Below are 15,572 nucleotides of genomic sequence, written 5' to 3' on the forward strand. Positions count from 1 at the left end.
TCCATTCCAACCAAAGAAGAGAAAAAACCCTGAAAATTGGCAGTTTTCAAGCAATTAAATTCTTTTTAAAATTTTTAAACATTTTCATTTAAAGGGTGAGTTCCAAATTCTCTCCCTCCTTCCTCCATCAAACTTCTCTGAGATGGAAAGAAATCAGATTTAAGTTGCATAAATGCAATTGATTATGCAAAGCATTTCCATGTTAATCATAAAAATAAATTCTTCAACTAATATGAAAAAATAGTTTGGAACTCAAATACTGTAGCCTAATCCCTGCAAAGAGAAGAATGAAGAAGGGAAAGAGAACAAGTAAAAAATAAGGAACTTCTTGTTGTTTCCAATTGATTAATTAGCAGAATTTGATCATTAATGTATCTACTCTTTGCTTATAGAATATGTTATTACAATGACTTTCTTTTCATAATTTAGAAATAATGTTCTCTATTTTCATTAGTGACTAGAGATAACTTATGAATACACAATACCTTTCTTTTAAAAATCTGTTTAAGAGATTGTCACATGAAAGAGTGACAGCAAATTCCTCACTATACATTAGATAAGATTTTCATTGTTGTTTCTAAGTACATATGAAAAAAATTTATATGAAGTATAGAACTTGTGGTGTTTTAAATCTAAACATTCAAGATCAGTTCATCAATAACTGCCATTTATAGCAGTCATTAACAAATAATGTTTTCAAATTATGAAATTCTTCAGAGGTCCATGATTTTTCCATGAAGATAACTCCTATACCAAAGAAAATTATAATGCTTTCGACAACTCTGTGTGTGTACGTGTGTGTGTGAGAGAGAGAGAGACAGAGAGAGAGAGAGAGAGAGAGAGAGAGAGAGAGAGAGAGAGAGAGAGAGATACTTTTTAAAGGATAAGATCATTTTATAGTCACTTTTTTACTTTAGGTTATTTTAGGCTTTTTTATGGTTTGGGATTTCTTTTAGGCAAGATATAATTTAAATTTCTTAAAGAGCTATTAAAAGAGGTTAACCTATATTTAATTGTTTGATGTCTATGGGTGCGAGTAGGTGAAAGAAAGGGAGAAAAATTTGGAACACAAGGTTTTGCAAAGGTAGATGTTAACAACTATTTCCATGTATTTGGAAAAATAAAAAGCTATTAAAATTTGTGCATAATAAGTATCTTCTGCTAATATAACTTTATTCTAAACTGTTAAGTAATTAATGATAGTAAAACAGTGAATATGCTTTGAAGTTAGAAAACATATTGGACCAGGTTTCAAAAGGCCATGGTTATAGTCCTAACTCAGAGACTAACTCTTGTGACTTTGGCCAGTTTGTTTCATTTTTGCCTTGAATTTCCTCATCTGTAAAATGAATGAGTTGAATTAGATAATTAGATAGAATTCATATTTTAAGTCATAAATGTGAAAATATGATAATAATGCATTAATGAAGAGATGAGTTCTTACCTTCAGCTTACTAGAAAATTATTTTTTAAAAAAATAATAGCTTTTTATTTTACAAAATACAGGCAAAGATAGTTTTCAACCTGAATCCTTGCAAAACATTTTGTTCCTTGCTAGAAAATTCTTAAAAATAAATGAAAAGGTTTGTGATTTCAATTTAAAAAATCTCATAATCCACAAATTTTAAAAGATGTTTATTTTAAAACAGTGGAATAAATAAAGGCTCTTAATGCATGAGTGTATAGTTTTAAAAGTTCATAGGATCTAGACCTGGAAGAGGACTCAAAAATCATTTTGTGTAACCATTAATTTTACAGATGAGAAAATTTATTCTTGATCACACAATTAATAAATGGCAGACTTGATACCCATTCAGATGCCCGGGTGAAACATTCAATGTATAATCTTTGATATCATGCCACTTCCCTCACTCTTGTCCCAAAGTAGAATACAGTTAAAGTACAGAAACAGAAACAGGCAAACTACTGATGTAGTCTACTGAAGGGAATTAGGTAAAGGACAATCAAATCAGGCATTAATAAGAATTGATGGTAGAAATTGCAAAGATCAATGTAAGAGAAATGATCATTTTTCTCTTACATTAATAAGCAATTATTAATTGAAATTAAGATTTTCCCTTTTCTGTTTCTTCACTCAGAAATCAGCCCTTTGTAGATTATTCAGCCAGCATCTGAAAGACATTGCTGATAGATAACAATGCCCAAATCCTTGGAGTATATGCTTTCTCATCTTGTTCAAGACCCCACCTAACTGGAGAAGCTTAGTTCTGATTAAAGAGTAAAAAGAATCTAATCTAGGTAAATTCTAGCCCTTGGTATTTTATTCAGGCAAACTTGGGTGGGGAGTAAATTCCTTAGTTTAGATTACCCAAGTCTGGGGATGAACTGGGAGCAGGAGTGAAATAATCAGTCATATTCCTTCAGCCCCTCATTAGACTAGGTCAACCTTTCATCTTAATACATATTGCCACATTAATTGTTAACTAATCAGAATTGATTGCCACCTATCACAAATACCCACACTTTTAAGGGACATATAGACATAGGCCTGTATGATTTATCTCTTGGTTTCTAAAAGAAAGCTAAATGACCATTCTTTTATTAGTCCTCACCATAATTAATAAAATTATTAATTATCCAGAAACTAAGTGCTTGGACTTTTCATACATCACAAAGGGAAAAGTCAGAGGAAATAGCAACTAAAATAGTACAGTAAATTTGGGTTATGTAGTGAAAGGGCAAACAATAAAGTAAGAAACATTTAATCCTAAATACCTTATTAGCCAGCCTCTGAGGACTTCCTTGTATAACAAAAAGTAGCAGCTATCATTCATGACAGTAATCTTATGTGAATTATGAGAAGCTAAAATTATTTATTTTAACACTTTAGAAAATAAAGAACCAAAGAAATAGCTTCCAAAAGCAGTTTGATGAGGATTTTAGACAAGCAATTTACTAAAAATGACTGGTAGTCTCACTCTCTAAAATGTATTCTAGTCTCATTTTCACTGGCTTATAATGTACCATATTTTTAAAGTGTGAATGACACATCAGACTTTTAAGATTCATAGTGTTTGTTATACTAACACCCTAACATATGCTATATATCCAAATATCAAGAAATAGTCCAAGAATTTTTGGCAGAAAGTAATAATTTGAAGAAAGTGCATAGCACATATACACATGTAGAAATACAGGTAGCATCATAGTAAATTTTTCATGAAATTTTTATCTTATGCCTTCTGTTCTTATTTCATAACAGTATGGATAACAAAACAAAACTCAAGAATTTGCTATTTAAAAAAAAGAAACATTTCAAACATAAAAAAACTTATAATACAAATATAAAAAATATGTTTAGTTGGACAAAATTTTCTTTGCTACAGATAAAAAGATTAAGAATTTCAATTATGTTTTGCAGATAAAATAATAATGAAAATTTGCATTATTAAAAAATAGAAATTACATTATGCTTAAAGGTATCATAATTAATATATGCACCAAGTAGCTTCACATAAATGTCTTTAAAAGGAAAGATAATTGAATTGCAAAAGAATGTATCAGAATTATAAAAGACTTTAATATCTCTCTCTCAGAACTAGACAAAACTAACATTAAAAGATTTTCTTTTTTAAAAACGAAAGCATAAAGCTGAACAGATTGTTGGAATAATTAGATTTAATGGACTTAAGATGATTCAGAAATCATCTTTTAAAAAGTGAGACTATTAAAGAACTGATATACTTTATATCTCTGATAGTTCTCAGCATTTTATGGTACCTTTACAAAACTTGATCATATTCTAGGGCATAAAAAAGGTACAAATGCATTTTAGAAGGCAGAAAAATTTTAAATGTTTCTTTATATTCTGAAGCTATATACTGTAATAAACAAAGAAATAAACAAAAGATATCAACCTAGAGAGACAAAGTAATAACATCCTAAAAAATGAGTGGGTCAAAGAATACATAACAGAAGCAATGTTAAAGAAATAAAAAATAGCAGTGGGACCACACATTAGCACTTGTAGGATTATAGTTATAGGAATACTTAGAAGAAATATTAGATTTCAGAAAATATGTCAACAGAATAGGAAAAAAAAAAAGATTAATGAGCTATTCAACATATCCATGTCCAGAAAAAAATTGAGCTGGCAAATATGGTTAAAATGAGAGACAACAGATTAACAATAAGATAATAAAACATTGAAGGCCTAAATAGAATTGAAGGCCTAAATGTGAATCCTCTTGATGAATTCTCTGTGAAAGAATTAAAGAAAATCAAGGGGAGTAATTGTGTAAGATAAGAAAACAGAGGTGGAAGGTGCCTTCTTTATGAAATCACTGATCTATCAAAATAAACAAACTATGGTAGTTGTGTGCCAACTGCTTGCTACTAATAATAAATGAATAATTCTAGTGGCTGAAACTTATTAGCAAACAAATGTGCCCATCTGTAGTATAATCCAATGTATATTAGAGTGCTATGGATAAGATAGCAAAAAATCCGAATTAAGTGCCTGTAATGGGCTGAGGCTTGAGTTGATGCACTGAGGTCCCAAGCACATGAGGCTAAATAGTAATTGGACCATACTCTATTAATATATAAGCTTGGAGAAAGAATGGCCCCCACCCACTCTTTGTGCAAGTCCTGATGTGTTGTATAGGAAATGACGATTTTGATGGGTGAAGGCAGGGGAGTGGAAAAGGAAGGGGAGGAGATGGCTCAGTGGGTAGAGCACCAGCCCTGAAGTCAGGAGGACCTGAGTTCAAATCCAGCCTCAGACACTTAACAATTCCTGGTGGTGTGACCATGGGCAAGTCCCCATGCTGATGGGTTTGTGCATAATAAGACCCTTGAGCCCAGAAACCTGCTAGCAACCCCACTTCCCTTTGGTGCTTTTCATCTCCCTTCCTGAGATGTCAGGGAGGGCGTGATTATCTCCTTTTTAGTGCTTTCACCTCCTTTCCTGAGAAATCAGGGAGGTTGTGATCACCTCCCCTTGGGGGCTCTGACCTCCCTGAGGAGTCAGGGATGGCATGATCACCTGTGTTCTAAAACAAAAGAAAGCGGGAGATGTAATGGGCTGAGGCTTGAGTTGATGCACTGAGGTCCCAAGCACATGAGGCTAAATAGTAATTGGACCATACTCTATTAATATATAAGCTTGGAGAAAGAATGGCCCCCACCCACTCTTTGTGCAAGTCCTGATGTGTTGTATAGGAAATGACGATTTTGGTGGGTGGAGGCAGGGGAGTGGAAAAGGAAGGGGAGGAGATGGCTCAGTGGGTAGAGTACCAGCCCTGAAGTCAGGAGGACCTGAGTTCAAATCCAGCCTCAGACACTTAACAATTCCTGGTGGTGTGACCATGGGCAAGTCCCCATGCTGATGGGTTTGTGCATAATAAGACCCTTGAGCCCAGAAACCTGCTAGCAACCCCACTTCCCTTTGGTGCTTTTCATCTCCCTTCCTGAGATGTCAGGGAGGGCGTGATTATCTCCTTTTTAGTGCTTTCACCTCCTTTCCTGAGAAATCAGGGAGGTTGTGATCACCTCCCCTTGGGGGCTCTGACCTCCCTGAGGAGTCAGGGATGGCATGATCACCTGTGTTCTAAAACAAAAGAAAGCGGGAGATGTAATGGGCTGAGGCTTGAGTTGATGCACTGAGGTCCCAAGCACATGAGGCTAAATAGTAATTGGACCATACTCTATTAATATATAAGCTTGGAGAAAGAATGGCCCCCACCCACTCTTTGTGCAAGTCCTGATGTGTTGTATAGGAAATGACGATTTTGGTGGGTGGAGGCAGGGGAGTGGAAAAGTGCCAATAAGAATTAAAGTTAAAAGAAGTTGGGTATTGATTTTCCTGGCTGAATTCTTATACATTTATATAAATAGCTTAAGTATTTAATTCGTGATTAAGGTTGTGACATGTTAATGGGTACTTTTCTTAGTTAAGGAGTAATATACATTTCTGTGTATTTATAACTTAGATCTTTATCAACTCTTTTTTATTACAGAATCTGATGACCAAAACTACAGAGTGGAGGCAGTCCATGCATTGGTGCACAAATTACCAGAAAAAAATAGAGAAATGTTGGACATCTTAATAAGACATTTAGTCAAGTAATTCTCACCAGTTTTTGCTATTTTCAATATCATTGCAATTTCTGTTCAATAGGTAGTATACACTTTAGGAACCTTAAACTAGATTGCAGTAATATCTATACTTGTAATTAGAAACCTGGTTTCATCAATAAGGTGAGGTCAAAGAGTACCAGCAGGGTAAGTAGCATGGAAAATCTTGCCTCTTTGTAAGGTTTGGCTATTTGGGAAGATCATAAAATTTAAGTCAGAAAGGATTTCTTATGTCATTCTTTCTCATATCATGATGATTTTACAGATGAGAAAATGGAAGCACTGAGAGTTTATAATTTGCCCAGTATCACAGAAGTAGTAAAAATAGAACTTGGATTTAAATCCTATTACTGTGGCTCCAAAGCTAGCACTCTCTCCACTACACAGTGCTATCTCCTAATTTGTTCTTATTACACGTACTCAGCAAGAGTCATTGAAAGGGAGGATATTTCGATACTTACTATTGCTTTGAAAATGTGGGCCTTTATTACCCAGATCAGAATGAAAGAAAACCTTGGCTTAGGTGGAAGAAGCAATAGACTCATAGAAGTCATCCTCTTTTTGCATGTTCTCACAATTGCTATTTTGCCCAGATAGGTCAGTTATTTTTCTGTTTTGCAGCTATAGACTCACCTCCTAATCTTGGGCAGTCATCTCACAAATGTCTTCTATTTGTTCCAGAAGAGATTTATTGGAAAAATAACTTAAAACTCATCTTTCTATTTTGCTAAAAAATGAGATAGTTGTTTTGTCTTATAATAATTATAAGTATAATAATGTTATGTACATATAATAATAATAACAAGCATATATATAGTAACTTGTATTACAACTCTGATCTCATTTTATACTCACAGTAACTTGGGAAATCATTGCTATTGTTATCCCTAATATACAGATGAGGAAACATATAAATAGGTGACATGCTCAGTCACACAGCTAAGTGAGAGTCTCAGATTGATTTTGAAGTTAGGCTTTTCTGACTACAGTACTCTATCTTCTGAGCCACCCAGCTGTATGCAAATGACTACATCTATATATGTGCATATTTGTATGTGTATGTACACAAATACACACATATGAGAAGAAAATTTTCTGTTCATATCCTTTGGCCATTTATCAATTGGAGAATGGCTTATATTCTCATGAATTTGAGTCAATTCTCTATATATTTTAGAAATGAGGCCTTTATCAGAGCCCTTTGATATAGGAATTTTTCTTAGTTTTCTGCTTCTCTTCTAATCTTGTCTATAATATAATCAAAATTATCCATTTTGCATTTCATAATATTCTCTAGATCTTCTTTGGCTATCCTTTGACTATCTTTCCTTCTCCATAGATATAAGAGATAGATTGTTCTTTGGTCTCTTCAGTTGCTTATAGTATCACCCTTCATTTCTAAATCATGAACCCATTTCAATTTTATCTTGATATAAGGTGTTAGGTGTTGGTCAGTACCTAGTGTCTGCCATACTATTGAGAAATAACTACATTAAAAATAATCTCCCTGCCCATTAGTTGGGGAATAATTGAATAAGTGATGATATATGAATGTTATTGAATATTATTGTTCTATAAGAAAATTGACCTGAGTTCTCCACTGGAGTATGCCTGGGTTGTGTGGTTGGACCCCTGCTGTTTCATATTTTTATCAGTACCTTGAATAAAGGCATAAATATTATATTCTTTTAGCATACAAATAACAAAAAAGTAGGAAGAATAACTAAATAAATAAATGATAGTCAGGATCCAAAAGGGTCTTGACAGGCTAGAAAATTGGCTTGAATACAAGAAGTTCAGTACTTGAATTGGAAAAAAAAAAACACTATTACAGGTATAAAATGAAGAAGGTACAGGCAGAAAGTAGTTCATCTGGAAAAGAATGAGTGTTTTAGTGGGTTGCAAGCTCAGTCACAAGTGTTGTCAGTTGGTCTGACTCTATAGCCACTTTTTTTTGTTTTTGTTTTTAATAAAGATACTAGAGTAGTTTGCCATTCACCAACTCATTTTACATATGAGAAAATTGAGACAAACTAGGCTAAGTGATTTGCCCAGGAGATCAAACAGTTTGTATCTGAGGTCAGATTTTAACTCAGAAAGATGAGTATTACTGACTTTGGGCCCAGTGCTCTATCCACTGTGCTCCCCAGCTACCTTCAGCAATGTTAGATAGTTGTCATAAAAGCGAATATTATCTTGGCATGAATTAAGAAAGTCATAACTTCTAGGAATGGTGAGGTCATGGTCTCACTCTACTCTGCTCTTGTACAACTAGATTGATAAAGAAATTGAACTTTTTTTATCCTGGAAAAAAGAGAACTCAGGGAACATATGATAGCTCTCTTCAGAAGAAAAGGTACTAGATGTGTTTCATTTTACCCCCAGACAACAGTGGATGAAAGTTGCAAAAAATAAAAATTTGGTTTGAAATCAGGGAAAATTTCCCAATAATTAAAGCTATCAAAAATGGAATAAGCTACCTAAAGGGATGATGAGTCCCTGTCCTTGGTAGTCTTCAAGAAAAGGTCAAGCATTTTATATTGAAGAAACTCAACTATTGCACCTCTCAGGAAAAAAAAAAAATTGGTTATGAGACCTAGACAATGTTTTTTGGGCAAAAAAAAATTACCTATTTTTCAACCTGCCCTACCTATCTGGAAAAAAATGTACTACCTATTTCTTGGTTACCAGTATCCTAATTTTGATATTTATTTATTTTATACCATTCATCATTTATTAACTATGCAGATATGTATTGTGTTAGGTATTAAAAACTAAATAAGGATAGTTGCTATTTTTGTGAAGATTGCTTGGTCCACTTCTTGGTAGTTTCATGGCGTTAAAAGAATGAAAACTTAAAAGACCCTCCCATTTGTTGTTAGTAAAAAATAGCGAATCAGCTTAGAATTAGTTCTGTTATTGTTTATACAAGCTTATTCACTTGTATTTTTCTGGGCAAGTCACTAAACCTCAATGCACATCAGTTCCCTTCTGAATTAGTGAGAGTTTGACTAAATCAGAGCATCTTAAATTTTTTTCATTCATGACCCATTTTTGCCTGAGAAATTTTTTATGTGATCTTGTGTATATAGCTATATGAAATAGGTATACAAATCAAACATTTACTGATAATAAATCATAATTTCACAACCCTCAGCTGATTTTCAAATTTATATTCACTCATTCTTAGTGAAATTAGTTTTAACCATTTTGTTTTACTGTAAAATGCTAAGATTTCAGGAAAAAATATCTCTAATATGGTATAAAATAAATAAATATCAAAATTAGGATACTGGTGACCAAGAAAAAGACCCTCAGTTAAAAAACCCCATATAGAGTCACAAACCACAGTTTAAGAAACTAGGGACTAGATGACTCTAGAAATCCTGACTCTAGATCTGTAATCTTTTGATTAACTAATAGCTTTCTTTGTGATCCTAAAACTCTTTAATTCAAAAATATTTTAAGTAAATATTTGCATTAATCTTTTTCAATAAATATATTAGTTCTTTTTTAAATTACTGGTCAAAAATTTACTTTATATGTAAACATTTTTAAAAAGAAAGAAATAACAGGGTTATTGCTGAATAATATGTGTAGTGACTCCAAATATTTGTAGACTTTGAATTCTAGTTACTAGAGAATATGGTATATATCTATTGGTTCTATTAAGTATAGATTATACTATATAGTATATATTATATATGTAGTATGTGTATATATATATATGTATATGTGTGTATATATATATACATATATATATATATATATATATATATAGTATTAAATATGCATCTATACTTCCCTTATACTTGGGGAAGAAAAAAAATCCCTTTGCACAAGCTGTTTTTTTCTTATAAAAATGATGTTTAAAATAGATTCAAAATTTTGTTACTGTTCTTAACAGAGCTCTGGTTGCTGATTGGTGCATTCTAATATAAATTTCCTCTTTTCATCTAGCAAGTTTAGATATTTCCAAAGAAAACATTGATATGTCTGTATGACACTTTTTCTAGTATGTGTCTGTATAAATGAGGTGTATAGCCAGCTAAAATGCATGATTACCTGAGTTTTTATCTATTCAGTAACCTTAGGTGGAAGAGAATTTCATGAAGACAAAATTAGTTATCAAAATTTCCCTTTTATTCATAGTTGTTATCAGCTCTTTTTTTTTTAGAGAGAGACTGAATTTTGAGCTGATTTTAAAATTTATATTCACTCATTCTTAGTGAAATTAGTTTTAACCATTTCGTTTTACTGTAAAATGCTAAGATTTCAGGAAAAAATATCTCTAAATATTGTCAATTTAACTTCATTGTAAGGGAATTAAAAAAAAAAAACAAATAACAACAACTGAATGTTTTTTTTTTTTTTTTATAGAGATGTTCATTAAGAAAATAATTTAAAATGTTCACTTTGGATGTCTAAGAGCACTGAAAGTTATTCAGTACCTAAGCACTAAGTACTTGAAACATGGAAAATCCAATTCATTCCATCTTGGGTATAAGAGGGTAGGAGTCAGTAAAGAACACAGGAAAAATTTTCTCTTTCCTGTTCTGCCCAAAGGAATCCAATTTTATTTTCTTAGATAGGGAACTAACATCTGAAATTAGAGTACTGTATTCCATTTTCTTAGTTAACTGTGTCATAAAAGAATAAGACTTAAAAGATTTCAATGTGATTTTATAGAAGGAACATTATCAGATTTAAATTCTAAAAACCAGAATTAAAATGTAGCTTTTGAGTACTATTCCCTTCTATTCTCTATAAGCACAGATGATTAATTTAATTTTAAAAAGGAGATATCAAGTATACTCGATTTTAGCATATAGACATACATTTAAATGTATATTGATTGGCAATATAAGACACTAGGCAAGTGCCCCCAGTCAATTTGCCAGAAGTTGTAAGGCGTTTTTTAGCCTCAGTGCTAAAGGGAATTTTCTCTTTGAGGAACTCATGATCATGAAAACACATGTCCTTCCTCTTCCTCTCCTTCTCCTTATTCTTCTCTCTGTGTCCTTTTACACACACACACACTCACACATATTTTCATCTCCTCACTTTCTCTTCATTCTCTCTCCTCCCTCTTCTCTTCCTTCTCTGTTCTCATTCTATTCCTTCTTAGAATTCATTTGAGTCTTTCCAGAAAGTGGTTAATTTGTTTGTGGAAAATCATGTTAAAAATGGAAAAGAATTCTATTATTGGTAAACATATGCCATTACACTCTAAGGCAAACATATATCCAGAGTATGGATGAAATGGTTAATGTAGTTAAAAGTGCTGTATATGAAAAATTTGCTTTTGGAGTCAGACAACTTATATTCAAATCCCTTTTCTGCTTTTTACCTTGATTGTATTACTTTTCTTGTAAAATGTAAAATCCTGCATAAAGATAACTTCTGAGGACTCTACTGGATTTATAATCAGCCTCTATAATCCTGGAGTCTATGAAGGATCCTTGTAAAACAGTGTAAAGAGCTTGACGAATCCCCCAAAGCTCTATATAAATGTTAGTTATTATTAATGGTATTATTAATGATAAATTATAAAAATGCCTCGGGAAGCTAAATAGTGCAATAGATAGAGTGTTGAGCCTAAGTGCATCTTTCTGAATTCAAATCCAGCCTGAGATACTTATTAGCTGTGTGATCCTGGGCAAGTCACTATTTACCTCAGTTTTCCTCAGCTATAAAATCTATAAAATTAGCTGGAGAAGAAAATGGCAAACCACTACAGTATTTTTGCCAAGAAAACCCCAAATGAGATCACAGGTGAAAAATGACTCAAAAACACCTTAAGAATACTTATTAGTAATATAATTTGCTTGACAACTTTTAGATGTTTTCAAGTTATCTCAAAATATGGAATTAGCTGGATAGCTGTTTTATCTCCTCAGGAAGAAGTCAATAAAGTAGATGCATAGGACCAGGAATATTTCTCTAAAGCTGTATTATACCTAGGTTATTTGAAAGAATTATTGAGTATCCATAAATGTAATGATCTAAATGCTGGGGATAATAAAGTCCTTTATTTTCTCTTTTTGATTAATTATGCATTTAGATGGGACAAATGGCATAGAAAATTCAAAACAGTTACTAGTCTGGTATTATTTGTCCTAGGATTTAGGAGATAAAGTGGTATTTTCCCTACGTCCAATATATTCAGGCGTATTACTTATATTTAAAAATATATATTTGGCCTCCAAAAGATCTAAGAAGTCATCTCTCTCTACTCCTTTGCAGAGGTGAGGGAACAGTCCACACATATGGGTACATTGTATATAATGTCTGATTTTTCAGTGTATTGATAAGTTTTACTGAATTTTTCTCTTCCTTTTTTTTTTTCCCTTTTTAATAATTTATGTTTTATAAGGTGGCTCTCTGGAAAGGGGAGAAGAATACAGAGTACTAAGGCATATAAAAACAAAAAAATATTTTTAAAATAAAGTGAGGTGAGAGTTCAAAGAGCCCTTTTGTATCAAAACTTTGAATTTAAAAAAAATATCACTTTGCATTTTTTCGATCCCACACCAATCAATGCCTGGAAGAGATTAATAAAGGGGTAGGGACTGGGCAGCCTAGAGGAATGCTAGCTGTCGTGGGGAAAATGACTTGCAATTCAAAATGTGTATAAATTCATTGCCTTCCAACAGATAGTTTAAAAAATGGATTGATGTATTTATCTGATTATTCATCTTGAATTTTTGTTTTATTTATAGAGTATCATTGCACAGCCAGCAGAATCTCATGACTGTCTCCAACCTTGGAGTAATCTTTGGCCCTACTCTAATGCGGGCACAGGAAGAAACTGTAGCTGCTATGATGAATATCAAATTCCAGAACATTGTGGTTGAGATTCTGATTGAGCACTATGAGAAGGTATGATCAAGTATTTGTCTATAAAGTGCTTTAAAGAATGAGGGAGTAAATGAATGGAAAAAAAAAATGAATGAATGAAAATAAAAGCATTTCCTGTGCTAAATTCTGGGATACAGATAAAAAAGCGAAGATAATCCCTACTCTCAAGAATCTTATATTTTACTAGGAAACACACATGTAAAGGAACAGTGGCCAGGGAAAGAAATTTTATTTTGGGAAGTGCCAGGAATAATGAGTGGAACCACTGGGAAGTTTATTTTCAAGGCAAGTAGCAAGAAAATTTCTGAGGGTAGACACAGCCATGACCATATGAATGAAGCACTCACTAATCAGGATAACAGGGAGCCAAGCAGAGAAGTTATAAAACTTGTTATGAATAAAGAGAGTGGGCCCAAAATATATTGAAGGGTCCCTATATGGTAAAAGGGGATTTTATGTTGTTTGAAAGGAGGCAAAATAGAATCTCTAGTGTTTCCCCCCTTCTCTTCTCCAAGGGAGACTTTCATTGCTATTACAAGGAAACAAGGATATTGGAGCCAGAGGAACACTTTGTTCTCCTCAGAGAAAGGTGGTGCTAGACTAGATGTATATTTATCTGCCCCTTTACATATCAGTCACTTAGAAAGTATGATCAGATTCAAGCTATCATTTGATTTCTTTGTCATTTGAGGCACAGGGAGACCCCATACTCTATATCCATGGCTTGACACTTCCCTTAGCTAACACCTGTTTCACAGTGAACACACACAGCAAATAGCAAAGAAATTCATTTATCCAAATTATAAGAAAACAGAAAAGTATGTAGAAGAATAAACCCCAGACATTATAAAGATACTTTCCTCTTGGAAGTAAAAACAACTGAAGCAAGAAAAAGGATACTAGAACTTCCTGAAATCTCTAGTGTGACAAGTTGGTATTAGAACGTGATAGAGATTGCCAGCTCCTCTCATGTCTTTCTAGAGTCTTTTTCCTTAGAAACCAGAAATAAAGATGATATCATCCATCTTCTCCCTTGAAGCTGGAAACCAAAAGTGCCAGAAGCAACTTGATGCTTGAAGAGTCTGGAAGAAGACTGGCCCCCAAGAGTCTCAAAGGAGGCTGCTCTTAAAGAGTACTGAAAGGGAACTCAGAGAAGACTGTCCTTTGAACAGGGAGCTCTCTCTCCCCCAGCCAGCTCTGTCCCACCCTTTGCAAAGAGCCAGGCTTTTTGTTGTTCAGTTGTATCTGGCACCTCATATTCCCGTGGACAATAACATCCTTTCTATCCTCTAGCATCTCCCAAAGTCTGGCTGAGCTAATTTAGTTCATTGACTCCACAACACCATGTATCTCTCTCATTCTCTGTCATTTCTTTTTTCTTTTGCCTTCAGTCCTTTTTGGCATCAAGGTCTTTTCTAATGAGTCCCATCGTTTCATTATGTAGCCAAAGTATTTCAGCTTCGGTTTCAATATTTGACCTTCCCTTAAATACCCTGAAGTAATTTCTTTATATATGATTGATTTAACTTTCTTGCTGTTCAAGGGACTTCAGGAAATTTTCTTCAGCATCACAATTTGAGAGCACTAATTTTTGTGGCATTAACCTTTCCTTATAGTCCAGTTCTCACAGCCATTCATTGCTACTAATAACAGCACAGTTTTGACTATACAGACCTTTGTTGACAAGGTGATGTTTCTGCTTTTTAGCATGTTGTTGCAAAACATCCGATTTTAAAAACTGGGTAGAAACAATTCTCTGGCATGCCTCCCTTTTTTGAGAGTGAATTTAGTATTTCAGGGGGCTTGGAAGGAAAATGTGAAAAGTATTAGACTGCCTAACAGACTGAAAATCTACAGAGTCCTTGTGCTGATCTCAATGTTCTGCTTATGAAACCCAGGTCATTTACCATCACCATGCTAGGAAACTGAGTTGCTTCCATTTGGATTGTCTTAGGAAAATTCTGAAAATTACAGGGCTAGATAAGATACCAGACCCAGAGGTCCTTTCTCAAGCTAAATTGCCAGACATTCAAACTCTACTGCAGAAAATCCAACTCTAATGGGCTGGCCATGTTGTTCAAATGCCAAAAGTATGTTTGCCTAAAAAACTTTTATGGAGAACTGACAAAAGGCATGGTGGGCAAAAGAGATTCAGGTATACTTAAGGTCTCTCTCTCAAGACCTTTCGAATCAATTGCATGATTACTCATCATAGTTTATCTTTATCAAAAAAGAAACAAGAGATGCACACATTTAGAGACACCTCCACTCTAGTGTTCATATGGAGATTTCTGCCCAACTTATGGTAGAGCCTTCTGAGTTCATGTTAGTCTGATCAACCGCAGACGGATACCTTGTACTTTGACTCCAACATAGTTGTATCATTTTGGTCCTCTTTGAGAACAAAAAACCATGGTGTCCAGATTTACCACAGCTTTTCTTTCACAAAGCAAACATCTTTTAATTTTCACTGCTACAGTCACCATCTGCAGTAATCTTTGAGTTCAAGAATATAAAATCTGACACTGTTTTATTTCTTTACTCTATTTTTGCCAAGAAGTGACGGGGCCAGTTGCTAAGACCTTCATTTTTTTAATATTAAGCTTCAACCT

The 15,572-nt window shown here is 33.6% G+C and overlaps 1 protein-coding gene across 1 annotated transcript in view; it reads left to right on the forward strand.

Annotated features, from left to right (window-relative positions):
- The window catches only part of ARHGAP42 (Rho GTPase activating protein 42), a 405,542-nt gene that overhangs the window by 357,483 nt on the left and 32,487 nt on the right, over positions 1-15,572 (forward strand). Inside the window, exons 17-18 of the mRNA XM_051986849.1 lie at positions 5,982-6,087; positions 12,822-12,981. Of these exons, the coding sequence (XP_051842809.1) occupies positions 5,982-6,087; positions 12,822-12,981 (266 nt within the window). The remainder of the gene's footprint in view (positions 1-5,981; positions 6,088-12,821; positions 12,982-15,572) is intronic.

The sequence above is a fragment of the Antechinus flavipes genome, chromosome 3 (assembly GCF_016432865.1).
Source record: "Antechinus flavipes isolate AdamAnt ecotype Samford, QLD, Australia chromosome 3, AdamAnt_v2, whole genome shotgun sequence".
Taxonomy (NCBI): domain Eukaryota; kingdom Metazoa; phylum Chordata; class Mammalia; order Dasyuromorphia; family Dasyuridae; genus Antechinus; species Antechinus flavipes.